Source organism: Cherax quadricarinatus, chromosome 60 (assembly GCF_038502225.1).
Source record: "Cherax quadricarinatus isolate ZL_2023a chromosome 60, ASM3850222v1, whole genome shotgun sequence".
Classification (NCBI taxonomy): domain Eukaryota; kingdom Metazoa; phylum Arthropoda; class Malacostraca; order Decapoda; family Parastacidae; genus Cherax; species Cherax quadricarinatus.
This window is the reverse complement of record NC_091351.1, coordinates 148,147-174,540: the sequence shown is the minus strand read 5'-3', so window position 1 is coordinate 174,540 and position 26,394 is coordinate 148,147. Positions and strand designations below refer to the sequence as shown.

At 39.3% G+C, this 26,394-nt stretch overlaps 1 protein-coding gene across 3 annotated transcripts in view; it reads right to left on the bottom strand.

The window, feature by feature from the left end:
- The window catches only part of mei-41 (meiotic 41), a 183,829-nt gene that overhangs the window by 129,493 nt on the left and 27,942 nt on the right, over positions 1-26,394 (bottom strand). For all 3 annotated transcript variants that reach the window (XM_070097851.1, XM_070097852.1, XM_070097853.1), the window contains exons 10-17: positions 23,536-23,722; positions 20,196-20,285; positions 19,798-20,005; positions 12,897-13,042; positions 10,630-10,790; positions 9,617-9,938; positions 4,225-4,367; positions 3,576-3,747 (exon numbers count right to left, since the gene is read on the bottom strand). In XM_070097851.1, coding sequence (XP_069953952.1) covers positions 3,576-3,747; positions 4,225-4,367; positions 9,617-9,938; positions 10,630-10,790; positions 12,897-13,042; positions 19,798-20,005; positions 20,196-20,285; positions 23,536-23,722 — 1,429 coding nt within the window. The remainder of the gene's footprint in view (positions 1-3,575; positions 3,748-4,224; positions 4,368-9,616; positions 9,939-10,629; positions 10,791-12,896; positions 13,043-19,797; positions 20,006-20,195; positions 20,286-23,535; positions 23,723-26,394) is intronic.

Here is a 26,394-nt window from a genome sequence, read left to right as displayed (position 1 = left end):
TAAGTAAAGGTCTACATTATGTGGTGAAGAAACCTTACATGATAGAAAAACACCAGGGAGCCATGGTGGTGGGTGGGTAGCCTGGGAGCCATGGTTGTGCGTAGGTATGTGATGAATGGTTTAGAAAACCAACAAGTTGAAAAATTGAGACACTTATGGAACACATGGGAATCTTTATTGAAGAAACGTTTCGCCACACAGTGGCTTCATCAGTCCAATACAAAGTAGAAATGGGTAAGGAGAGGAGAAGTTTGAGGTAATCAGTCCCTCAACCTGGTTTTCTAAACCATTCATCACATCTGTCAGACACGGCAACATCATGGGATCTTGGTACAAAGACTTAAACGCTTGCCCAACCTTTGGACGACGACCTACTTACACTAGTGGCAGGTCCCACTGTGATCCCGCCTCCTCCTGCTTCACTTCATCTGACTGCAGTATATAAGCCACCTCTCTGGTCCTATGCTGCATTTCCTACAAGAGTGATGGACTGAACACATCAATTGCAGGTTGAGGGACTGATTACCTCAAACTTCTCCTCTCCTTACCCATTTCTACTTTGTATTGGACTGTGCATAGGTAGCCTGGGAGCCATGGTGATGGGTGGGTAGCCTGGGAGCCACAGCGGTGGGTGGGTAGCCTGGGAGCCATGGTGGTGAGTGGGTAGCCTGGGAGCCATGGTGGTGGGTAGGTAGCCTGGAAACCATGGTGATGGGTGGGTAGCCTGGGAGCCATGGTGGTGGGTGGGTAGCCTGGGAGCCATGATGGTGAGTGGGTAGCCTGGGAGCCATGGTGGTGGGTGGGTAGCCTGGGAGCCATGGTGGTGGGTGGGTAGCCTGGGAGCCATGGTGATGGGCGGGTAGCCTGGGAGCCATGGTGGGTGGGTGGGTATCCTGGGAGCCATGGTGGTGGGTGGGTAGCCTGGGAGCCATGGTGGTGGGTGGGTAGCCTGGGAGCCATGATGGTGAGTGGGTAGCCTGGGAGCCATGGTGGTGGGTGGGTAGCCTGAGATCCATGGTGATGGGTGGGTAGCCTGGGAGCCATGGTGGGTGGGTGAGTAGCTTGGGAGCCATGGCAGTGGGTGGGTAGCCTGGGAGCCATGGTGGTGGGTGGGTAGCCTGGAAGCCATGGTGGTGGGTGGGTAGTCTGGGAGCCATGGACAAAACCTGTAGCCCCAGCCAAAGGGAAGAACAGGAAAATGGGTTGGCTAGGACCCTAGGAGGGTGGCCTGTACTGGACTGATGGCTGTCACTCACTATCTCCTTTATTTCTTGCCTTCTTTACTTATTGCTTCCCTCCCTCACTCCCTCCCTACCTTGCTGTCTTTCACCTCTACCATTACAAGGGGTAAGAGAGGATAGGTGCTCACATGTCCTAGACATGTGTGTGTGACATAACATCAACTCTTACTCACCATTTCCTTCAACACACGACATTAGTTTACAGAGATATTAATTCAATAGTGGTTAAATATCAAGCGGTGTTGTATTGAGTGATCCCATTTGAGTGAAAACACAGACCCTACCATCACCAGTCACACACGAGTGAACTTTTACTGCATACAGCAAATGTGCAAAATTGCACATGGCAACTCTGCATAAAGTGAGGGAAATCTGCATATCCCTTTCCCATCTTATGCTTGGGATAATGAAAAATCTGATTATTTGAGAGAAGGTATAGATCCCCGGAACTTTCCCACCCCCCTCCAATTTAAGGCTGAAGTCAACTTATGGTCTGTAACATAAATTATGCCTCTATAAGTCATCCCATGTTACATTAATTTAACCAAAGGGTGTATAAATCTGTAGTGGTGGGGAGAAGGGGTAGGAGTCATCCTAGGAAAGAATGGAGGGAGGAGGTAAAAGAGGTTTTGTGTGCAAGGGGCTTGGACATGCAGCAGGTATGTGTGAGTGTGTTAAATAGGGGTGAATAGAGACAAATAGTTTTTGGGACCTGACAAGCTGTTGGAGTGTGAGCAGAGTAATATTTTGTGAAAGGATTTGGGGAAACCAGTTAGCCAGACTTGAGTACTGGAGGCAAGAAGTACAATGCCTGCACTTTAAAGGAGGTATTTGGGATATTGGCTGTTTGGAGTAACATCTAAACTATTGTATCTGAGTGCCTGTGCAAAGACAATGATTATGTGTAAATGATAATGAAAGTGTTCAAGGATGGTGAATGTGTTTGTTTCTTTTTTGGGTCATCCTGCTTTGGTGGGATATGGTTGGTTTGTCAAAAAAAAATTAACGTTAGACAAAGATGCACAAAGCTACCATGGTTGTTTATATATTTATATATGGGATTGTAAAGGAAGTGAATGCTATTATGTTGGAGAGAATTGTAGGATTAAAAGAAAGAATCAATACAAAGTGGGAGTTGTCACAGCTGCTTTTTGCCAAAGGCACTGTGCTATTGGGAAATTCTGAAGAGAAGGTATGTAAACAAAGGGTATGTAAACAAAGAAAATTGAAAGTGAAATCAGGAACGAGCAAGGTGATGAGAATAACAAAAAAATTAGGTAATGGAGTAAGTGAATGTGTTCATATATTTGGGAATGGACTTGTCAGCAGATAGGTCTATGAAAGACAAGGTGAATCATAGAATTGATGAGGGGAAAAAGGTGAGAGGTGCATTGAGGCATCTGTGGAGACAAAGAACATTATCCATGGAGGCAGTGCAGATATCATATCTGAAGGGAAGTCTATAAAGGATGAGGTGAGTCACTAACTGATGAGGAAAAAAAGATGGGCAGTGCACCGAGGCATGTGAAGAAAAAGAACTTTATCCATGGAGGCAAAAAAAAAAAAAGGAGTATATCAGAGTATAGTGGTACCAGCACACTTTTATGGGTGTGAAGCATTGGTTTTAAATGTTGTAGCAAGAAGGAAACTGGAGGAAATGGAGATTTTGTGTCTGAGGGCAATGTGTGGTATGAATATTCAGCAGAGAATTCATAGTTTGGAGATTAGAAGGAAGTGCAAGGTTACTAAAGGTATTATCCAGAGGGATGAAGAGGGGGTTATTGAGGTGGTTGTGACATTTAGAGGATGGTGCAAAATAGGATGACCTGGAGGGTGTATAAATCTGTAGTGGAGATAAGGAGGGGTAGGGGTCACCCTAAGAAATGCTGAAGGGAGAGGATTAAGGAGGTTTTGTGTGAGAGGGGCTCTGACATCCAACAAGCATGTGTGAGTGTGTTAGATATCTGTGAGTGGAGGCAAGTGGTTTTTATGACTTGATGTGCTGTTGGAGTGTGAGCAAGGTAACATGAAGGGATTTAAGGAAACCAGTTAGCCAGACTTGAGTCTTGGAAGTGGGAAGTACAATGCTTGCACTTTGAAGGAGTGGGGATATTTGCAGTCTGGAGGGGCATCTGAACTGTAGTATCAGCATGCCTCTGGTAAGATAGGGATAAGAGTGAATCATGGTGTAAGTGTTTATTTTTTTTTAGGTCGCTCTACCTAGGTAGAAGACAGCTGGTGTGTTAATAAAAAACATAAATTGGAAGGACAAATGATAGCGCATGCATACGAAACTCAAGCATTATGTTTTAAACAAATATTTCATTAACTCACCTGAGCAAGAGAATTTCTGTGTCTAGTATAAAGATCCTTAAGAGTCAGTCCCAAAGCTTTGGCCAGAGAATGTATTATAAGGTGGGACTGGGCAGTTACCATTCTGTTTGAGTGGACTAAACACCGCAGTAACAGCACCAACATTCCTCCTGTGAGTCCCACTGCAGGGCATCTGTAAATTCAGAAATAAACTGCACTTAGGAGAGGAAATTTATAACTTATGTTACGATCTGTCTTGGACCATAGGAATCAACTATATTTCTTAAACAAATTAATAAAAGAACATAGTACAAATACAAAAACAGTGTATTCAAAATAAAATGTACAAGATATAATACAGTATGATTATTATGACATTCGTAGGGAAGTGCTAAACCTGAAGGGGACATACAGCACCCAGGGGATGGAAGGTAATTAAGTCTGATCTGAGGAAAGAGCCCTTCACCAGCACTAGGGCATTCCAATTGAAAGGTACGCTAAAATGTACAATTTAAGCTGTAGCCAGTAGAGGCAAATGAGGTTACAACACAGTTCAGATATTATGCAAGAATATGTAAATATTGACAGTAAATATACAGCTTAAATGAACACCTTTAGTGTCATGTATTCGTGCAGCAGAGTATATATTTGTGACACACAAAAACCTTACTTCACTAGATGATGCAGAGCTTCAAGAACAACCAGAGGAGATTTACTGGAAGTGCTCCCAGCTGCTTTGCTCTTCTTCATTATATCATTCAGACAAGTAAGAACAACCTCTCCTTCCTTTGAAACACCTGCACTTTTTGAGTCCTAGGAATAAAGTATGACTGATTAGTTAAATTACAGTTTTACAAACTAAGAGCATTTTATTAATTCAAAACAGCAACTCCAATCATTGACTCAACAAGCAGCAGAAAATGAGAACAAGAAACAAAATGCCATAAAATTTATTATACAAAATAAGGTTGACCTCGTTAGACAAAAAGTATAGTAGACCCCCAGTTTTCATAATTAATCTATTCCAGAAGGTTAGCCAAAATCTGAAATGGCCGAAAACCAAAGTGATATTTCCCATAAGAAATAATGTAAATCCAATTAATACGTTCCAGATACCCTAAAATATTAAAAAAAAAAAAAAATTTTGAAAGAATAACTATAGTTTTACATACAGAAAACAGTGAGAAAGAAATATAAAGCACTAATTTTAATGATAAATGTATATTACGTACCTTTACTGAAGACTCTTGTTGGCATATGGAAGAAAGCGAGGAGGGGAGAGGGAGGAGAGTTTATTGTTTGGAAGGGGAATCCCCCTCTATAAGGACTTCAGGTATCAAAGCCCTCTCTGGGGTTAATTCCCTTCTTTGTCTTTTACTGCCACTAGGACCAGCTTTAGAGTCACTGTACCCCTGTTGCACAAAAAATCTGTCCAGAGAGCTCTGTTTCTGGTGTCTCTGTAAGATTTGCCTAAAATGGGACACGACACTGTCATTGAACATGTTGCAGACATGGCTTGCAACAGTTTTGTTAGGGTGATATGAGCAGGAGCATTGTCCATTACAAGGAGGCACTTAAGTGGCCATTTATTTTCCAGGAGGTATTTCTTCACACTCGGGCCAAACACTTCATTAACCCACTCAATGAAAATTAGCCTCATGACCCGTGCCTTATTGTTAGCCTTCCACATCACACAATTTACTCTTTGTGACACTGTTTTCCTTGAACACTCAGGGATTTTCAGAGTGATACACGAGTAAAGGCTTCACTTTGAAATCCCCACTAGCGTTACCACAAAACAAAAGAGTTAGCCTATCCTGGCAGTGCCTTTTCCTCCTGTGACATAGGTCCTCTTTGGCTTTTTCTTCCAAAAGAGGCCTGTTTTGTCACAAATGAACACTTGTTGAGGGAGGAATCCTTCAGCCTCTACGTACCCCTTGAATTCATCAACAAATGCTTCAGCCACATGTTTGTCTGAACTTGCAGCCTCACCATGCCTTACAACACTGTGTATGCCACTTCGCTTCTTGAATCTGTCGAACCAGCCTTTGCTGGCCTTAAATTCACTAACAGCAGCACTTGTTTCCGGCATTTTCTTTATGAGATACGCATGCAACTGCCTTGCCTTCTCGCATATTATCCCCTCCAAAACATCAGCTCCCGCTAACTGTTTCTCGTTTATCCAAACCAACAACAACTTCTCCACATCCTCGATTGTTTGTGATTTCTGTTTCGTTAGCATATTTACCCCTTTCATAACATCAGGTTTCTTGATTTCTGCTTTCTTCACCAGAATGGAACTAATTGCTGATGTCGACTTGCCATACATCCTGGCGAGCTGGGCCACATGTACGCCACTTTCATATACTGCTATAACTTCTTTCTTGAATTCTATCGTGCTTCTCACCTTCTTTACCTAAGGGCTGGCACTGAACTTTCCTTGGCCCTATGATGGCTTATTTCACAAACGCAATCAATAAACAAGCACCAAAAACAATGGATGAACGTGTGGAGTATTCCTAACTCAAGAGACAGATGCGATACATGTGTGATACATGTGAGAAAGTGTGTTGCCGGCATGTGGACCCGTCTCATACCAATGATTTCCAAGTGGATGGATGAAATCTGGGGGAAAATTTCGCCGAAAAAAGTGCTTGATTTCCGAATTGTACGATTCCCACACCTGCCGAAAACTGGGGATTTGGTAATAACTAATACATATTTTATGAAAAAGAGGATAAATAAATATACAAGGTATGATATAGCACATAATGAAAGTAGTTTGTTAGATTATGTATTGGTGGATAAAAGGTTGGGTAGGCTCCAGGATGTACACATTTATAGAGGGGCAACTGATATATCAAATCATTATTTAGTTGTAGCTACAGTTAGAGTAAGAGGTAGATGGGACAAGAGGAAAAGGGCAACAACAAGTAAAAGAGAGGTGAAAGTGTATAAACTAAGGGAGGAGGAAGTTTGGGTGAGATATAAGCAACTATTGGCAGAAAGGTGGGCTGGTCCAAGTATGAGTAGTGGAAGGGGGGAGGGAGGGTTGAAGAGGGTTGGAATAGTCTTAAAAATGCAGTATTAGAATGTGGGGCAGAAGTTTGTGGCTATATGAGGGTGGGTGCAGGAGGAAAGAGGAGTGATTGATGGAATGATGAAGTAAAGGGTATGATAAAAGAGAAAAAGGTAGCTTATGAGAGATTTTAACAAAGCAGAAGTGTTATAAGAAGAGTAGAGTATATGGAGAGTAAAAGTAAGGTGAAGAGAGTGGTGAGAAAGTGCAAAAGGAGAGCAGATGATAAGAGTGGGAGAGGCACTTTCAAGAAATTTTAGTGAAAATAAGGAAAACTTTTGGAGTTAAACAAGTTAAGAAAGCCTAGGGAACGAATGGATTTGTCAGTTAAAAACAGAGTAGGGGAGTTAGTAGATGGAGAGATGAAGGTATTGGGTAGACAGTGAAAATATTTTGAGGAACTTTTAAATGTTGACGAAGGAAGGGAGGCGGTAATTTCATGCACTGGTCAGGGAGGTATACCATCTTTTAGGAGTGAAGAAGAGCAGGATGCGAGTGTGGGGAGGTGCGTGAGGCATTACATAGAATGAAAGGGGGTAAAGCAGCTGGAGCTGACGGGATCATGACAGAAATGTTAAAAGCAGGGGAAGATATAGTGTTGGAGTGGTTGGTATTTTTGTTTAATAAATGTATGAAAAGGTTGGAAGGAAGGGGTAAGGGAGGTTTTGTGGGCGAGGGGCTTGGACTTCCAGCAGGCATGCATGGGCATGTTCGATAGGAGTGAATGGAGACGAATGGTATTTGGGACCTGACGATCTGTTGGAGTGTGAGCAGGGTAACATTTAGTGAAGGGACTCAGGGAAACCGGTTATTTTTATATAGCTGGACTTGAGTCCTGGAAATGGGAAGTACAATGCCTGCACTCTAAAGGAAGAGTTTTGGGATATTAGCAGTTTGGAGGGATATGTTGTGTATCTTTATACGTATATGCTTCTAAGCTGTTGTATTCTGAGCACCTCTGGAAAAACAGTGATTATGTGTGAGTGAGGTGAAAGTGTTGAATGATGATGCAAGTATTTTCTTTTGGGGGATTTTCTTTCTTTTTGGGTGACCCTACCTCGGTGGGAGACGGCCGACTTGTTAAAAAAAAATTCATGCTTATTTAATTTTTTTTTTTTTTTCAACAAGTCGGCCGTCTCCCACCGAGGCAGGGTGACCCAAAAAAAGAAAGAAAATCCCCAAAAAGAAAATACTTTCATCATCATTCAACACTTTCACCACACTCGCACATTATCACTGTTTTTGCAGAGGTGCTCAGAATACAACAGTCTAGAAGCATACACATATAAAGATACACAACATATCCCTCCAAACTGCCAATATCCCAAACCCCTCCTTTAAAGTGCAGGCATTGTACTTCCCATTTCCAGGACTCAAGTCCGACTATATGAAAATAACCGGTTTCCCTGAATCCCTTCACTAAATATTACCCTGCTCACACTCCAACAGATCGTCAGGTCCCAAGTACCATTCGTCTCCATTCACTCCTATCTAACACGCTCATGCACGCTTGCTGGAAGTCCAAGCCCCTTGCCCACAAAACCTCCTTTACCCCCTCTCTCCAACCCTTTCGAGGACGACCCCTACCCCGCCTTCCTTCCCCTATAGATTTATATGTTTTCCATGTCATTCTACTTTGATCCATTCTCTCTAAATGACCAAACCACCTCAACAACCCCTCTTCTGCCCTCTGACTAATACTTTTATTAACTCCACACCTTCTCCTAATTTCCACACTCCGAATTTTCTGCATAATATTTACACCACACATTGCCCTTAAACAGGACATCTCCACTGCCTCCAACCGTCTCCTCGCTGTTGCATTTACCACCCAAGCTTCACACCCATATAAGAGTGTTGGTACTACTATACTTTCATACATTCCCTTCTTTGCCTCCATAGATAACGTTTTTTGACTCCACATATACCTCAATGCACCACTCACCTTTTTTCCCTCATCAATTCTATGATTAACCTCATCCTTCATAAATCCATCCGCCGACACGTCAACTCCCAAGTATCTGAAAACATTCACTTCTTCCATACTCCTCCTCCCCAATTTGATATCCAATTTTTCTTTATATAAATCATTTGACACCCTCATCACCTTACTCTTTTCTATGTTCACTTTCAACTTTCTACCTTTACACACATTCCCAAACTCATCCACTAACCTTTGCAATTTTTCTTTAGAATCTCCCATAAGCACAGTATCATCAGCAAAAAGTAACTGTGTCAATTCCCATTTTGAATTTGATTCCCCAAAATTGAATCCCACCCCTCTCCCGAACACCCTAACATTTACTTCCTTTACAACCCCATCTATAAATATATTAAACAACCATGGTGACATTACACATCCCTGTCTAAGACCTACTTTTACCGGGAAGTAGTCTCCCTCTCTTCTACACACCCTAACCTGAGCCTCACTATTCTCATAAAAACTCTTTACAGCATTTAATAACTTACCACCTATTCCATATACTTGCAACATCTGCCACATTGCTCCTCTATCCACTCTATCATATGCCTTTTCTAAATCCATAAATGCAATAAAAACTTCCCTACCTTTATCTAAATACTGTTCACATATATGCTTCAATGTAAACACCTGATCTACACATCCCCTACCCACTCTGAAACCTCCTTGCTCATCCGCAATCCTACATTCTGTCTCACCTCTAATTCTTTCAATTATAACCCTACCGTACACTTTTCCTGGTATACTCAGTAAGCTTATTTAATTATGTTCATGAAAAAGCAGTAAACCCAGTAATGATAGACAGTGATGAAATTTTGATGAACAAGGAAATATTCTCACCATTGAAACCAAAGATAAAGCTACATTCTTCCTGTGCTTCAGAGATCATAGTCTTCAAAAGTACAATCAATAGAATCTTTACAGTTTTAAAAGTGTACAAATAACATTCCTGAAAAAATAAATAAAAACTCATAAAATGAAAGGATGAAACAAAATTGTTACCTGATTTGAAGTACTCTGACTCTGGGAGCTAACAAGAATTGGAAGCTGTTTGCAGATGGCACTCACTACAGCTTTCTCTTGATGAGTGAGCAGTGACAGGTACTGGTTAAGCATTTGACTGTTAATTGCTGTATGAGAGACAACTGCTGGGAGGGCATCCACCACTGCCATTACAATATTGGTCTCTGTATGAGTTAACAATTCCAAGAACTGTGATACCAGTGTAGGATCAACACAGTGAGCATTTAACTTTGTGTTGGAGTTTGGGTCATTACAGACCTTACAAGTTAAAACACAGAGCTTCTTGCTGTCCTCTTCATCCCTGTAAATGAATGAAAATAAAAAGACAACAATGCTTGATATTTTACACTATAATCAGAAAAATGCAAATTAAAACTTAATCTTTGCCATGAGTGAACATGATAACAAACAAGAAAAGTACTAACACATACAAGCAAGGAGAGTCACCCCTACCATACAAATAAGGAGAGTCACCCCTACCATACAAATAAGGAGAGTCACCCCTACCATACAAATAAGGAGAGTCACCCCTACCATACAAGCAAGAAAGACAACCCCCACCATACAGGCAAGGAGTCACCCCTACCATACAGGCAAGAAAGACAACCCCCACCATACAGGCAAGGAGTCACCCCTACCATACAGGCAAGAAAGACAGCACCACCATATGGGCAGGAAAGACAGCACTACCATACAGACAGGAAAGTCACACCAACCATACAGACAGGAAAGTCACACCAACCATACAGGCAGGAAAGTCGCACCTACCACACAGGCAGGAAAGTCATGCTTACATTACAAGGAGGAAAGTCAACCCTACTCTAAAGAAAGGAAAGTCAACCCTACTCTAAAGAAAGGAAAGATGAACATATACTTTCACACTATCATTATTTCACAGGAGATTCAAATCATATATTTCACTGAAAGCACAACAAGGTAATGATCAGTAGTCAAGAAGCAGCCACAGAAAAAATAAAGCAAAGTCAAATCACCTGTTATACTTTAAAGTTGTTAAGTTGAGAAGGGCACAAAGCAGATGACTGAGTGACTTTGCACCAGCATGGATTACTTGCACATCAGGGGAATGTAGAACCAAACCAATAACTTCTCCCACCAGCTGCTGACCACTTGCAGAGCCCAGGTGATGAACCATCTGTCAGGAATCAATGATATACATAATAAAGTTGAACATTGTTTAAATAACACTGGTCTACAGCAAAAATGCTCTGGAAGTAAAACTAGTCATTCTTAACCAATTTTTGGTCACTAAATATGAAATTAATGCTTAAAATTGCAAAATGGCTTTATTTATGAAGATACGAATTCAGACTGACTGTTATCATCTCTGATGTGAGAAGGGAGGAGGGTAAATAAACTGTACAGGGGAAAGGTTTTTGATTTAAACCCACAATGCCCAATAGCTTAAACCATGAATACAGTTTCCTATAGCCACAACGTATAATTTTTAAAAAATACATACAATTTCCTTTGACAAAAAAAAAAAAAAAAAAAAATCCTTTGACCAATTGATTGTCATTATGATAATAACAGTTTTAAGAACCCAAAAACCTATAAAGTAAAATATCTCTTTCCACTGAAGCACAAAACTGTTCAAAATTTGTACACCAGTGTAATGAAACAGCAACTTAATGATGTGAAAATTACATAAGTGTCTTATTTCCATTAATCCAATATCATATATGTTTTGAAACATGAAATTTCATGAAAAATCTTAAACATGGTAATAAAGTATAGAAGTACAAAACAACAAACAAGATGCAACTAAGACACTTGTGCAACACAGAGACTTTTTTTTTTTTTTTTTTTTTTTTTAAGAAAAAATTTCACTCCTAGAAGCTTGTCAATTCAACAAGAAAAATAAGACATTATGAGCATATACTGTATATGGAAAAAGAAGTCATGTGTGGTCAGCATTAGGTCAATGACATGTTAGTCTGGTCACCTGACAGCGGTGTATTGCCATAGTAGCACCAGGTTAGCCAACACATATGAAATATTAAAACTACTGGAGATCTGGACTACAATATTAGAAATGATGACCAATGCAGCCTCAAGCTGACAACTTTTTCTGCAGACAGCACTCTTTGATTATAAGCCTGGCTTCTCTCCAGTTCAAAAGATGACCATTCTTGTGATATACCTGTCACCAGTTTGGAGAGTCTTCTTGCACCACAACCCCAGCCTGGGGCCAGGCTTTTCTGTTGCTTGTCTGCTCAACCAGGCTGTTACTATTGGTGGTCCACTGGCCAACATATCCATCATTGTCTAGTTGATCCATTACTTGGTGGAAACAGTGATTGAATTGCCTCTTGAAGACTTCCATGCTTGTTTTTGCAATATTTCTGATACCTGCTGGAAGCAGTTGAATAGTTGTTGCCCAAACATGTTAATACAGTGGTCTCTTATTGTGACCATGGAGTCACTGCTTTTCACTTGGTTTATTTTACACTTTTCATATCTCTCACTCGAATAAGTTGTTACTGTAGTGTGTACGTTTGGGACCAGGCCCTCAAGTACTTTCTATGTACATATTCTCATGTCTCTCTCTCTCCTCTGCTCTGCTGTGCTCCAGAGCAGAGGAACTTTGAGAAATTCCCAGTAGTTGAAATGTTTTACTGGCTCCTTGAAGGCAGTAAATGATAGCTGTATCTGCTCCAACTCTGATATCTCTCCTGCCTAGAATGGAGCCATCAACAGTAAGCAGTACTCTAAGTGAGAGAGCACAAGTGATTTAAAGAGTACCACAAATTCACACTATTTCCCTTGTTTTGAAAGATCTAATCATCCACTTTGTTATTTTGTGTCTTTCAGAACTTTTGCTTATAGCTGTGTTGTTTCAGATTTTGGGTCCTTTACTCATGCAGGTTGAGCCACACATGTTGAACATTAAAGAGATATTATTTCTATTGTTTTGTCTATGAAATCTATTGCACTCCAGAAACTGTTATAGCTCATTCAATTTTTTTAGCTTCATTCAATTGTTATCTTGCCAGAAGTGTGCTGGCATCAGAATTCAGATCACCCTGTAACCCTTCAGAGTGCAAGCACTGCCCTTTCTACTTTAAATCTGGCTAATTATCCTCACTGTATTTTTGGCAGTTCACTGACATTTCTTGTTATTATTATGATGATGTGTGTTTATTGCTACTACCAACCTACTAAATATCTACAAGCCATAGTTATGTTTAATATCTTTTAAACTAAAAGAAGAAAATGAAGCAAAGAATACTGTACTAACCACTGGAAACCAGCATGCTATCTCTAACATAACTGGAGGGTATCTTTCACTGATAGCTGCACGAATAACATGGCACCGCCATCTTGGAGCCACACTTTCTGATGTGATGGCCACAATAGCCATACTCTTCGATTTTATTCTGCTATCTGCAATCAATCACAAACAATACATAATGTGTGTCGGCTATATGATATATTGATCAATCCTCTAATGCCTCAATTTCTTGAGTAACTTGAACTCTTATCACATATTAATCATTTTGGAGGAGCAATACTTATATAGAGTACAAAAAAGAATTCTACATGATAGTTTAGCTAACACATGTGAAGTAAATGGCATTTGTTTGTAATAAGAAAAGTGTGTGAAGTGAATGATGCAAAGCAACCAGCATTTGTTTGTGATATAAAAAGAACAAGGTTAACCATAGAAACCATACCCTGCCCGGGATTGAACCCGCGGTCAGAGTCTCAAAACTCCAGACCGTCGCGTTAGCCACTAGACCAGCTAGCCACAATAAGATTCGTCCATCTAGGTATATTTCTAGTGGCTAATGCGACGGTCTGGAGTTTTGAGACTCTCTGCCCGTGGGTTCAATCCCGGCCGGGGTATGGTTTGTTTGCAATCGTATCATTACGATTTCGTGAGTCATGTTGACGGCAGTGAGGGGACTTGAGCTAGAGTTCGTCACGGCCATGCTAGCTGGAGATTTGTCTGTAAAAACTTGCATTTGTGGTCACAGTGGTGCCTATGCTAACCTTCCTATGGTGTAGAAATATACCTAGTTGGACGAATCTTATTGTGGCTAGCTGGTCTAGTGGCTAACGCGACGGTCTGGAGTTTTGAGACTCTCTGACCGCGGGTTCAATCCCGGCCGAGGTATGGTTTGTTTGCAATCGTGTCATTACGATTTCGTGAGTCATGTTAACCATAGAACTGATGAAGGAAAACAGGTGAGTGGTGCTTTGAAGTATCTGTGGAGACAAAAAACATTATTCATGGAGGCAAAGAAGTGAATGTACAAGAGTATAGTGCTATCAACACTCTCATAAGGGTGTGAAGCATGAGTTGTAAATGCTGCAGCAAGGAGGAGGCTGGAGGCAGTGAAGATGTCATGTCCAAGGGCAATGTGTGGTATAAATATTATGCAGAGAATTCATAGTGTGGAAATTAGGAGGAGGTGTGGAGTTACTAAAAGTATTAGTCAGAGGGCTGAAGAGGGGCTGTTGAGGTGGTCTGGTAATTTAGAGAGGATGGAACAAAGTAGAATGACTTGGAGAGCGTATAAATCTGTAGAGGAAGGAAGGCGGGGTAGGGGTCGTCCTAGGAAAGGTTGGAGGGAGGGGGTAAAGGAGGTTTTGTGGATGAGGGGCTTGGACTTCCAGTAAGTATGCGTGAGCATGTTAGATAGGAGTGAATGGAGACAAATGGTTTTTGGGACCTGGTAAGTTGTTGGGATGTGAGCAAGGTAATATTTTGTGAAGGGATTCAGGGGAAACTGGTTAGCCGGACTTGAATCCTGGAGGTGGGAAGTACAATGCCTGCACTTTAAAGGAGGGGTTTGGGATATTGGCGGTTTAGTGACATCTAAAGCTGTCGTATCTGAGCGCCTCTGCAAGACAGTGATTGTGTACAAATGAGGGTGAAAGTGTTGCATGATGATGAAAGTTTTTTCTTTCTTTTTGGGTCACCCTGCCTCAGTGGGAAATGGCCAACATGTTAAAAAAAAATCTAGTAGTTAACAAAGCAAAAATAACTGATCTTGAAACTATACTGGGTTATGAAATAAAAACAGATGAAATTAACCAGAGGAGGATCTCAGCACCAAGCAAACAGAAGCAGTCATCCAGGCAAACAGATGTAATGAAGCAACTACAAATTAGTGATTCTGTTATCATGAAAAACTGTCTTTTCTTCAGAAGAAGCGGAAGTAAAAAATGCTTTAACATGGTGTATGATGTTTGAAAAACTAGCTTATATACAGCATGGACCCTGAATGCACTAGAGAAACATACAGAACTGGCAAACAAGGGGTTGGTGCCACACGGCCAATTATAAGGGTTCATGCAAGAATTAATTAACACGTCACCCAGCTTCTCTGTCAGGGAACGTCCTTTTTTTTTTTATTAACACATCGGCCGATTCCCACCAAGGTAGGGTGGCCCGAAAAAGAAAAACTTTCATCATCATTCACTCCATCACTGTCTTGTTAGAGGGGTGCTTTACACTACAGTTATAAAACTGCAACATTAACACCTCTCCTTCAGAGTGTAGACACTTCACTTCCCATCTCCAGGACTCAAGTCCGGCCTGCCGGTTTCCCTGAATCCCTTCATAAATGTAACTTTGCTCACACTCCAACAGCATGTCAAGTATTAAAAACCATTTGTCTCCATTCACTCCTCTCAAATACGCTCACGCACGCTTGCTGGAAGTCCAAGCCGCTCACACACAAAACCTCCTTTACCCCCTCCCTCCAACCCTTCCTAGGCCGACACCTACACCAATTTCCCTCTGCTACAAGTCCTGTTATCAATCATTAAGATTAGTCCAACACTGATGACCTGTAGGTCATCAGTGTTGGGCTTTTTTCACAACCAATGACTCTGAGCCTTCATCTGGCTGAAAGCCACGAGAAGGCTTGTTAAACTTCCATGGTAACCTGACCCAATATAGCCTCTCCTCACTTACCGACATCCTCGTTTACCGACAACTCGGAGTTATGATGGGCTCTCTGATGAGCTGCTATTGTATACTGTACGAGAACTTGGGTCACGAATGGGCAGTGCAGCATCTCAGCGTCAAGCATCTAAAACTCCTTCCTATATCCACTCAGTACACTAGCTTTCACAGTCTCCAAGACTACATATTTGTACAAATTTCCTGTTGTTTTTTCTCTTGGAAGAGGAAAAAACAAGAGGAAAATGGAAGAAGTATAAAAGAAGTTCATTGTAAAGGGGTTAGTGATGCACCTCAGCATCAAGCAATCTCTAAGACTACGTATTTCATCTATAAATTTGTACTTTATTGTGCATCTCGTTGTAGAAGATAGAGTTAGAAGTACAACAGCACTTGGAAGAGGAAAAGCAAAAGGAAAATGGAAGAAGTACAAAAGAAGTTCACAGTAAAGGGGTTAGCTGGTGTGTTTGTATGTGTGTTTAGATTCTCGGTGTATCGTGGCAGCTTAAGAAATTATTAAAATTTGTGAACAAGGTATGTTAATGGCAATAATAATAACAATAATAACAATAATAATAATAATAATAATAATAATAATAATAATAATAAAATAATAATAATAATAAATAATAATCACTCTAGAGTGCTTTCAACAGCCACCAAACCTATATATATATATAATACGAAATACTTATGACATTTAATGCGCTCCAGATCGATTATTTATTATTATTATTATTATTATTATAAATTATTATTATTATTATTATAAATTATTTTTTTTTTTCAACAAGTCGGCCGTCTCCCACCAAGGCAGGGTGACCCACCGAGGCAGGGTGACCCACCGAGGCAGGGTGACCCACCGAGGCAGGGTGACCCAAAAAAGAAAGAAAATCCCCAAAAAGAAAATACTTTCATCATCATTCAACACTTTCACCACACTCACACATTATCACTGCTTTTGCAGAGGTGCTCAGAATACAACAGTTTAGAAGCATATACGTATAAAAATACACAACATATCCCTCCAAACTGCCAATATCCCAAACCCCTCCTTTAAAGTGCAGGCATTGTACTTCCCATTTCCAGGACTCAAGTCCGACTATATGAAAATAACCGGTTTCCCTGAATCCCTTCACTAAATATTACCCTACTCACACTCCAACAGATCGTCAGGTCCCAAGTATCATTCGTCTCCATTCACTCCTATCTAACACGCTCATGCACGCTTGCTGGAAGTCCAAGCCCCTTGCCCACAAAACCTCCTTTACCCCCTCTTTCCAACCCTTTCGAGGACGACCCCTACCCCTCCTTCCTTTCCCTATAGATTTATATGCTTTCCATGTCATTCTACTTTGATCCATTCTCTCTAAATGACCAAACCACCTCAACAACCCCTCTTCTGCCCTCTGACTAATGCTTTTATTAACTCCACACCTTCTCCTAATTTCCACACTCCGAATTTTCTGCATAATATTTATTATTATTATTATTAAATTATTAAATAATATTAAATAAAATATTATTATTATTATTAAATAATAAATGCTATTTTTGCATTTTTTCTTATGACAAGAATGATCTAAGAGCGTTTTCCCTGATGTAAACAAAGTTCTCTTTCATTATAGACCAGAGGTACAGACGAGAAAACATATCTAGCTTAAGATCTTATCCCAGAGTGGCAGCCTCTGCCTTTACCCCACTCACATAATTTAGCATATATCATTCATTTTAGCACCTTTATGACAGTTCAAGGGTATTTATCGTGTTTCTGATATCAATTTGGAATAAATGTAATAGATAGATAACCTTTATTACTAATATTAGTGTAATTACACATTTTTTTAGCACCACTGCTAACATCCGACAACCATGATGACTCATCAGATACTGAATGCTACTGCTCACCTCTCCCTCTCTCATTTAGCTCCTCCCACTTCTTAACGATGTTAGATGATGAATTTAATGTATTAAACAGAAACATTAAAAAAAAAAATTAGAAAATCAGAAAAAATTCTGAAAATTCACTACATGTTCAGATGTACATTACTCACCGAGTCATAAAAATAATTTTTGTAAAATGACTAATTCTTTGTGGAAACATGGTACTAAGATGATACTTTTGCCAAAATGTTGCCAGATTCTTAAGCTATTTTTTCTGCAAGCTTAACTCGTTGTATGTGTATTTAACTTTTGTATTGTTTTCTGTAATATACAAGAGTTATGCAAATTAAAATACAGTTATCAAGTTGGAGTTTCATTTTTATTTGATTTTTTCTAATCTTTCTTTCTTTCTTTCAACGCACCAGCTGTATCCCACCGAGGCGGGGTGGCCCAAAAGGAAAAACGAAAGTTTCTCCTTTTACATTTAGTAATATACACAGGAGAAGGGGTTACTAGCCCCTTGCTCCCGGCATTTTAGTCGCCTCTTACGACACGCATGGCTTACCATCTGGCATCATTACAAAGTGGGCAGAGCTACAGCAGAGGGAGAAGGAGCAGTGTGTCAGTAACTCATGATTCCTCATGATGCTTCACCCCACCATAAAAGTATTGAATAGTTATACTATTACTATCATATTTATTCCAGAATAATATTAGGTATGACATATATAATGTAGAAGTATGATAAAGATGCCCAAATTAATAAAAACTGACATTATATAGAGAAGTATTGAAGGGTGGAGGGTGGGGAGGGATAAAAAAAAAAAAAAAGTGACCAAGAAAACATTACATGCTTGAAGGGTAACTATAGAAGATCACTTTTATCCTATGCAAAGGCTAAAAAAATTCCAATTTTGTGGAAAAAAACTTCCCAAGTAATCAGCAATGCATGTGTTTCCTGGAATATCTCGGAAGTAAGTCATTGACCTATTTCGTGTTGTATTACCATTAATAATAAACACACTGAAAGGAATTTCCCAGCAAACATATGGGTGGTGATACTTTTGAAGTGTCAGCGACGAAATCGTTTACCGATGGGGGTCTTAGGCCCTTAACTCTTAAACTGTCCAAACAAATCTACGTTCACATGCGTAGTGCTCCCAAAGTAGATCTACGTTTTTTACATATTTTCAAATACATACTATAACAAAAAAAAAAAATGTAGATCAAAGTTTTTTACACATTTTCAAATGTAAAAAAAAAACAGGTCTATGGTTTTTTACATACTTTCAAATGTTGGAAAAACGTAGATCTACGTTTGGACAGTTTAAGGGTTAACTCTATCGTTACGTGAAGAGAGGCTGTACTATCTATCCTGGCACTCGACGTGTCGAGATACTGGCTGAAAGTCTTGGCCTCCTCTTGACTGGGCTTGTTGGCATCAATGCCTATATTATCCAGGCTCCATAACTTATCCAATGGCTCTGTCCTCTCCTCTAACATAAAAAATTTTTGTTGAGGGATGTGGTTAGCGGTGATTCTGGTCACCAAGACACTTTCCACTACATCAGGCTTGCAAGTATTACCTCCTTTACTACCAGGGTGTGGGGTGGGCCAAAAATCATGCGACCACCTACAATGGTCAGCAAAAAAAAAAAAAATTTTTTTAACACCCTGGTTGTTTCTTGTCACTTTACGATGATTTCCACTTTATAGCAATAACCTGGAACCTAACTCGCTGTAAAACTAGTGCCCTCCTGTCCAGGTACAGTACAATTATTTCCATTTCACCATCCACCCAATTTTTTATTTATAGATTTCTTGTATGACAGTTTTTTAAACCTCTTTTATAATAATTTCTCCAAAATATATATTCCATAATCTTGCTACCTCTAATTCAATAGCGAATACTTTTCTCCATTACTAGATCACTTCCCATTATTACTGTAAATCATCTGTTATCTGACCCAGTCGGGGAAGAATGTTTGCCAGATTTCCAGAATTAGTTGATCCCATTTTCTTATGATCTCTCTATTTTACACATTTCTTGTTTTGCATTATCTGAAGAAGACCACTGGATATTGCTGGAAGAAAAGTAAATTGACTGTCAGATAACTGATGTGCTACTGTATTATATTTGTGAGGAAAGCTAAACTTGTAGCGGTCATGCAGTATCTGAGGACTAGGAGGTAAGCAAGTTTGATCCAAGGAAGAGAAAAGTAACTCTAATTTCTTCAATCAAGAGCCCTTAACCAGCATCACGGCAACATCCACTACCATGAAGGAATAATTTCATAATAATTCTTCCAAAAAATACAAAAATATAAAACAACAAACATACCATTACACCACTTCAACTTTGATGCAGCGACAATAAACTCTTTGGTATTATGAGGCTTGAGGTCCATGAGGCTCACTTCTGAAGCTAGCCATGGTAAGGTTGCTAGTGCTAGCCAGGAGTGACTAATGTGTGTTTTCAGGTTGAGAGGCTCCTCAAGAATATTTGATGTCCAAGCAAAATTCCACAAGAGTTCCATCATTCCAGTCACCTGAATTTATGTTAAATCTTTACAATGATTTTTATGCCAGTAAGAAATGGCCATTCTTGCAATATTAATTTATTTAAATAATGCTAAATAATATATGCATACACAAAAGTAAAGAATCAGTCAATTCACATAATTATTATCCACTAACATTATATTTATTAAATCATTAGAATACAGTGACTGCTCTCACCAGCTCGACATTATCTGTGCTTGTCATGATGGAAACTATACACTCGGTTGCTGTTATGAGCCAGGAATCAGGAAAGAACTGAAGAGAAACCTGGGAATACACAAGGATACATTAGTAACAAATTGCTCAAAGTTCTCTCAATGTTAATATTTCATTGTGTCATGTGTTCTATGTGTATATCAAGAAGCATTCTAAACATTATCGATTAATAAAAAAAAACACTATAAAACCAAAAATAATTTAATGGTAATGCTGTTCAATACAGCTATCATCTAATAATAAGCCTTATGCCAAGAACATAAAAATAAGCAAATCTGTAAGGTCAAAGACTCAGGTCTAAGTCTTTACAACTGTTTTAATCCTTTCGGGTTCCATCCATGTGTCGTAGAACTACGTGATGAGCTCAGCTCGCTCAGATAAGCTGTGAGCAGTAAATTTTGGCATAGATATGAGAAAATGGGTCTATGTGTTGCACCATATTAAAAATATCCTGCCCCATGCAGTGCATGATAGGAAAAGCAAAACTGTTACTGTGTGTGTTTGTGGTTTAAAATATCAATGTTGTGGCGTATTTTCAGATGGTTTTATTCTCAATTTCTTGGCTTCATTTGATAGAATGGAAGATACTATATTACAGAAACTGAGATAGTTTTGATTCATTTCAGGACTGGGAGTAGCTTAAAATTAAGCTCAAAGTAGCGGAAATATTTGATTTTTGTCAATATTCTAGAGGACACTAATCCCGTCACTTGTCAACTGTGTGTCCAACTGGCTGGTCTAATGTGTGTTCATGAATGAGCTGACATTATTTATACAATTTTTACAATAAGACAGTAGTCTGCATAAATCTTCTATGTATTTTTTTGTGTAAATAAAAATTCAGACCCTATTTTTAAATTGGAATTTTTTTAATTGAATGTGAAATTGGCCAAGTTACTGATTTCTGATCCCTTTATTGCATAGTTAAAAGGTTAAATGGGCAGTTTCCTGTAGTCAATCAATAGAATGGAAGGCATACTGGCAAAATAGCGAAGAGTGATCAACTGGAAGATTGGAATTGGCCTAAGATAGGACTCAAAGTGGATGAAATCACCAATGCATACATATCCTTAAGACCACTAACTTTGCGAAAGCATAATTCTGTAAGTTTTCCATCAAATTTACTTTTGGTGTCATTACTTTCAGAAAAAGATTCTCCATCATTTCATAAGAAAAAATCATTGTCTTGGGGGCAGGGGAGGATTTTTGGATCCTGAGAACAAGTTTCACATTGGGGGTCTGGACCCTTTAAAGGTTAAAACACTAATTGCAAATATGAATTAGTAAAAATGAATAAAGTTGTTAGGTGTCGAGAACATTTATTCCCTCTATTGTTAAGGTGTCTGCCACCTAGTTTCAATCTGATTATGCTTGAAAAATTTCCACCATTACCTTCCATTTTCATACAAGGTATAACTGTCCCTTAACAATGAAAAAATTCCGATTATTACTCCAGGATCTATTTTAATCTATATGGAAGATGGTTATTATTCTGTAAGTCACCTTCACTCTTCCTTATTTACTTACTACATATATAGCTTTGAATTTCCAAAAAATTCGGATTCAATTTTGTTTTTCATCTAGTCACCATCTACTTTTTCACTAATCTGTCACATTCTTTATATTCTCTCTTAGATCTTGTTAATTTCACCAGATAAATTTCTTTTCATTTTTCTTATAGTGACTACTTCAGTGTTTACTGAAGTGTTACATGAGACTTAATGAAATGTAAATGACTCTTATCTTCTCAGCCATATTTGATATGAAGCTGCAGTGACAACATAAGCATACAGTACATATAAGTGAGGAATAAAAGTCAAAAAATTGTGGCTGGTACAATTCACAAATAACCTGTACTGAGGAGAGGAATCTTCTCTCATCTTTCTAAGCCTCTAAGATAGTTACTACTTCTTGTGCTGTTGCATGTAATAATTACCAAGATTATAAGTCAAATGCAACATTTTACAGGCTCCCAAAGATTAAAGATGAAAATTATTTGTGTGTGTGAGGTGGAAAGACAGTAAACAAAAAAATTACCATCAAGGTAAGTGCTTTGATGCTCATAATGAGAACTTGATTCAAGGATATAGAACAGTCCTCCATTTCCTTAGATCAAACCTGATTATCTCCCATTTTCCAGGTTTAGCACTTACCATGACTTCTGGAAAAACAGATTGAATGATTGATGATGAATATGTTTTCTTCTTTGGGTCACCCTGTCTTGGCAGAAAACATCCACAAAGTTAAAAAAAATACAAATTACTTTTAAAGGGTGATGCTTTATTAATTAGGTAACAATAATTGTGTTGTGTCATCAAAGCATCATGATTTGGTTATAAATGTAGCTTCAGTTAACCCACATTTGGGGAATCAAATCTTCATTAACAGATGACAGATAATTATTTATAGGGTATTTAGTGGTGGGTGCTTGACATTGCTAATATTTACTATTATTCAGTCTCAGGTGTCGATTAGTGAGGCGGTGCAACATGTCTTGGAAAAAGATACCTATAACAGAAGCGGACTTTTCAGTATATATGATGTTTCACTTGCATGAGGCTTTATCAAGTACCAGATACAGCCTTCATAGGTGAAACTTAGTATTTAAGAAAATATCTGCTCTGGTTACAAAGGTGTCCCTCACTTTATAGGGGTTCACATTCTGCAAATTCACTATTAAGCTACAGTATTCCCAATTTCTATCGGTAAATCTTTATATGTAATATACTGTTGCCAAGTGCGATCAGTATGGTTTGCAAAGTGCATTTGTGCATAAGTGACTATGGCCTGCCTGAGTAAAGTACATCTTTCCAGTGCCCAGAACTTATTTATAGCATAAAAGGAGGGACACCAGAATGTGTTTTTCCCATTCAGCCTCAGGTACTAGCCACTGACACAGCCTTGTTACTCAGACCCATGGTACTGGTATGTCATGGCTTTTATGTAGGCCCTCACATCCTTGCCAGTGTAGCAAGGAGATGTTATTCAACACATTAACAGTATAAATAAAAAATTTATCACATGAATCATCAACACAAGTTCGAACAGGGTCATGTCAAATATGGCTGACAAACAAATCAGATGACTTTAGTTACATGGCAGCAAAACTTCACCATCTATGTATTCCTCCACATATTGTGTTATTACAATTTCATACCATCTGCCTTGTACCATCTGCCAATTTCTTGCACATACAACTTTTGCTATTCTCATAGCACTATTAATAAAATGTCATATAGTGTTTTTATTTCCAACCACTTTCATGTAGCTTTACAAAAAAGAACAAAAGTACAATATTAACCTCAGATGGTGGAGTCCTGGAAGCTACCCATGCAGGAGTTGAAATAATTTCACAAGCAGCTTGCAGTTGCTCAGGCAATGGGTTACTGGTTTCAGACCATTCTTCAAGAGAGGCACTCAGCTTCTGCAAGGCTAGTTTCCACCACTTGCTAAGGTTCACAACGCTTATAGGAGGCTTTGCCAAATCCCTGTAAAAAAAAAAAAAAAAAAAAAAAAAAAAATTATTTATAATTCTTCTTTCAACAAACTGGCCATATCCACTGAGGCAGGGTGGCCCAAAAGGAAGAAAGATAGCTTCTCCTTTTAAATTTAGTAATATATAGTGGAGAAGGGGGTTACCAGTCCCTTGCTCCTGACATTTTAGTTGCTTCTTAAAACAAACATGGCTGACAGAAGAATTTTGTTCCACTTTCCCCGTGGAGATAAGCGAAAATAAACAAGAACAAGAAATAGTAAGAAAACCCAGAGGGGTGTGTATATTTTTTTTTTTTTTCAACAAGTCGGCCGTCTCCCACCGAGGCAGGGTGACCCAAAAAAGAAAGAAAATCCCCAAAAAGAAAATGCTTTCATCATCATTCAACACTTTCACCACTCACACATTATCACTGTTTTTGCAGAGGTGCTCAGAATACAACAGCTTAGAAGCATATACGTATAAAGATACACAACATATCCCTCCAAACTGCCAATATCCCAAACCCCTCCTTTCAAGTGCAGGCATTGTACTTCCCATTTCTAGGACTCAAGTCCAACTATATAAAAATAACCGGTTTCCCTGAATCCCTTCACTAAATATTACCCTGCTCACACTCCAACAGATCGTCAGGTCCCAATTATCATTCGTCTCCATTCACTCCTAACACGCTCACGCACGCTTGCTGGAAGTCCAAGCCCCTCGCCCACAAAACCTCCTTTACCCCCTCTCTCCAACCCTTTTGAAGACGACCCCTACCCCTCCTTCCTTCCCCTATAGATTTATATGCTTTCCATGTCATTCTACTTTGATCCATTCTCTCTAAATGACCAAATCACCTCAACAACCCCTCTTCTGCCCTCTGACTAATGCTTTTATTAACTCCACACCTTCTCCTAATTTCCACACTCCGAATTTTCTGCATAATATTTACACCACACATTGCCCTTAGACAGGACATCTCCACTGCCTCCAACCGTCTCCTCGCTGCTGCATTTACCACCCAAGCTTCACATCCATATAAGAGTGTTGGTACCACTATACTTTCATACATTCCCTTCTTTGCCTCCATAGATAACGTTTTTTGACTCCACATATACCTCAACGCACCACTCACCTTTTTTCCCTCATCAATTCTATGATTAACCTCATCCTTCATAAATCCATCCGCCGACACGTCAACTCCCAAGTATCTGAAAACATTCACTTCTTCCATACTCCTCCTCCCCAATTTGATATCCAATTTTTCTTTATCTAAATCATTTGATACCCTCATCACCTTACTCTTTTCTATGTTCACTTTCAACTTTCTACCTTTACACACATTCTCAAACTCATCCACTAACCTTTGCAATTTTTCTTTAGAATCTCCCATAAGCACAGTATCATCAGCAAAAAGTAACTGTGTCAATTCCCATTTTGAATTTGATTCCCTATAATTTAATCCCACCCATCTCCCGAACACCCTAGCATTTACTTCTTTTACAACCCCATCTATACATATATTAAACAACCATGGTGACATTACACATCCCTGTCTAAGACCTACTTTTACGAGGAAGTATTCTCCCTATCTTCTACACACCCTAACCTGAGCCTCACTATCCTCATAAAAACTCTTAACAGCATTTAGTAACTTACCACCTATTCCATATACATACTTGCAACATCTGCCACATTGCTCCTCTATCCACTCTATCATATGCCTTTTCTAAATCCATAAATGCAATAAAAACTTCCCTACCTTTATCTAAATACTGTTCACGTACATGCTTCAATGTAAACACTTGATCTACACATCCCATACCCAATCTGAAGCCTCCCTGCTCATCCGCAATCCTACATTCTGTCTTACCTCTAATTCTTTCAATTATAACCCTACTGTATACTTTTCCTGGTATACTCAGTAAACTTATTCCTCTATAATTTTTACAATATCTTTTGTCCCCTTTCCCTTTATATAAAGGGATTATACATGCTCTCTGCCAATCCCTAGGTACCTTCCCCTCTTTCATACATTTATTAAACAAAAGTACCAACCACTCCAACACTATATCCCCCCCCCTGCTTTTAACATTTCTGTCATGATCCCATCAGTTCCAGCTGCTTTACCCCCTTTCATTCTACGTAATGCCTCACGTACCTCCCCCACACTTACATTCTGCTCTTCTTCACTCCTAAAAGATGGTATACCTCCCTGGCCAGTGCATGAAATTACCGCCTCCCTTTCTTCCTCAACATTTAAAAGTTCCTCAAAATATTCTCGCCATCTACCTAATACCTCCCTCTCCCCATCTACTAACTCCCCTACTCTGTTTTTAACTAACAAATCCATACTTTCCCTAGGCTTTCTTAACTTGTTTAACTCACTCCAAAATTTTTTCTTATTTTCATTAAAATTTCTTGACAGTGCCTCTCCCACTCTATCATCTGCTCTCCTTTTGCACTCTCTCACCACTCTCTTCACCTTTCTTTTACTCTCCATATACTCTGCTCTTCTTATAACACTTCTGCTTTGTAAAAACCTCTCATAAGCTACCTTTTTCTCTTTTATCACACCCTTTACTTCATCATTCCACCAATCACTCCTCTTTCCTCCTGCCCCCACCCTCCTATAACCACAAGCTTCTGCCCCACATTCTAATACTGCATTTTTAAAACTATTCC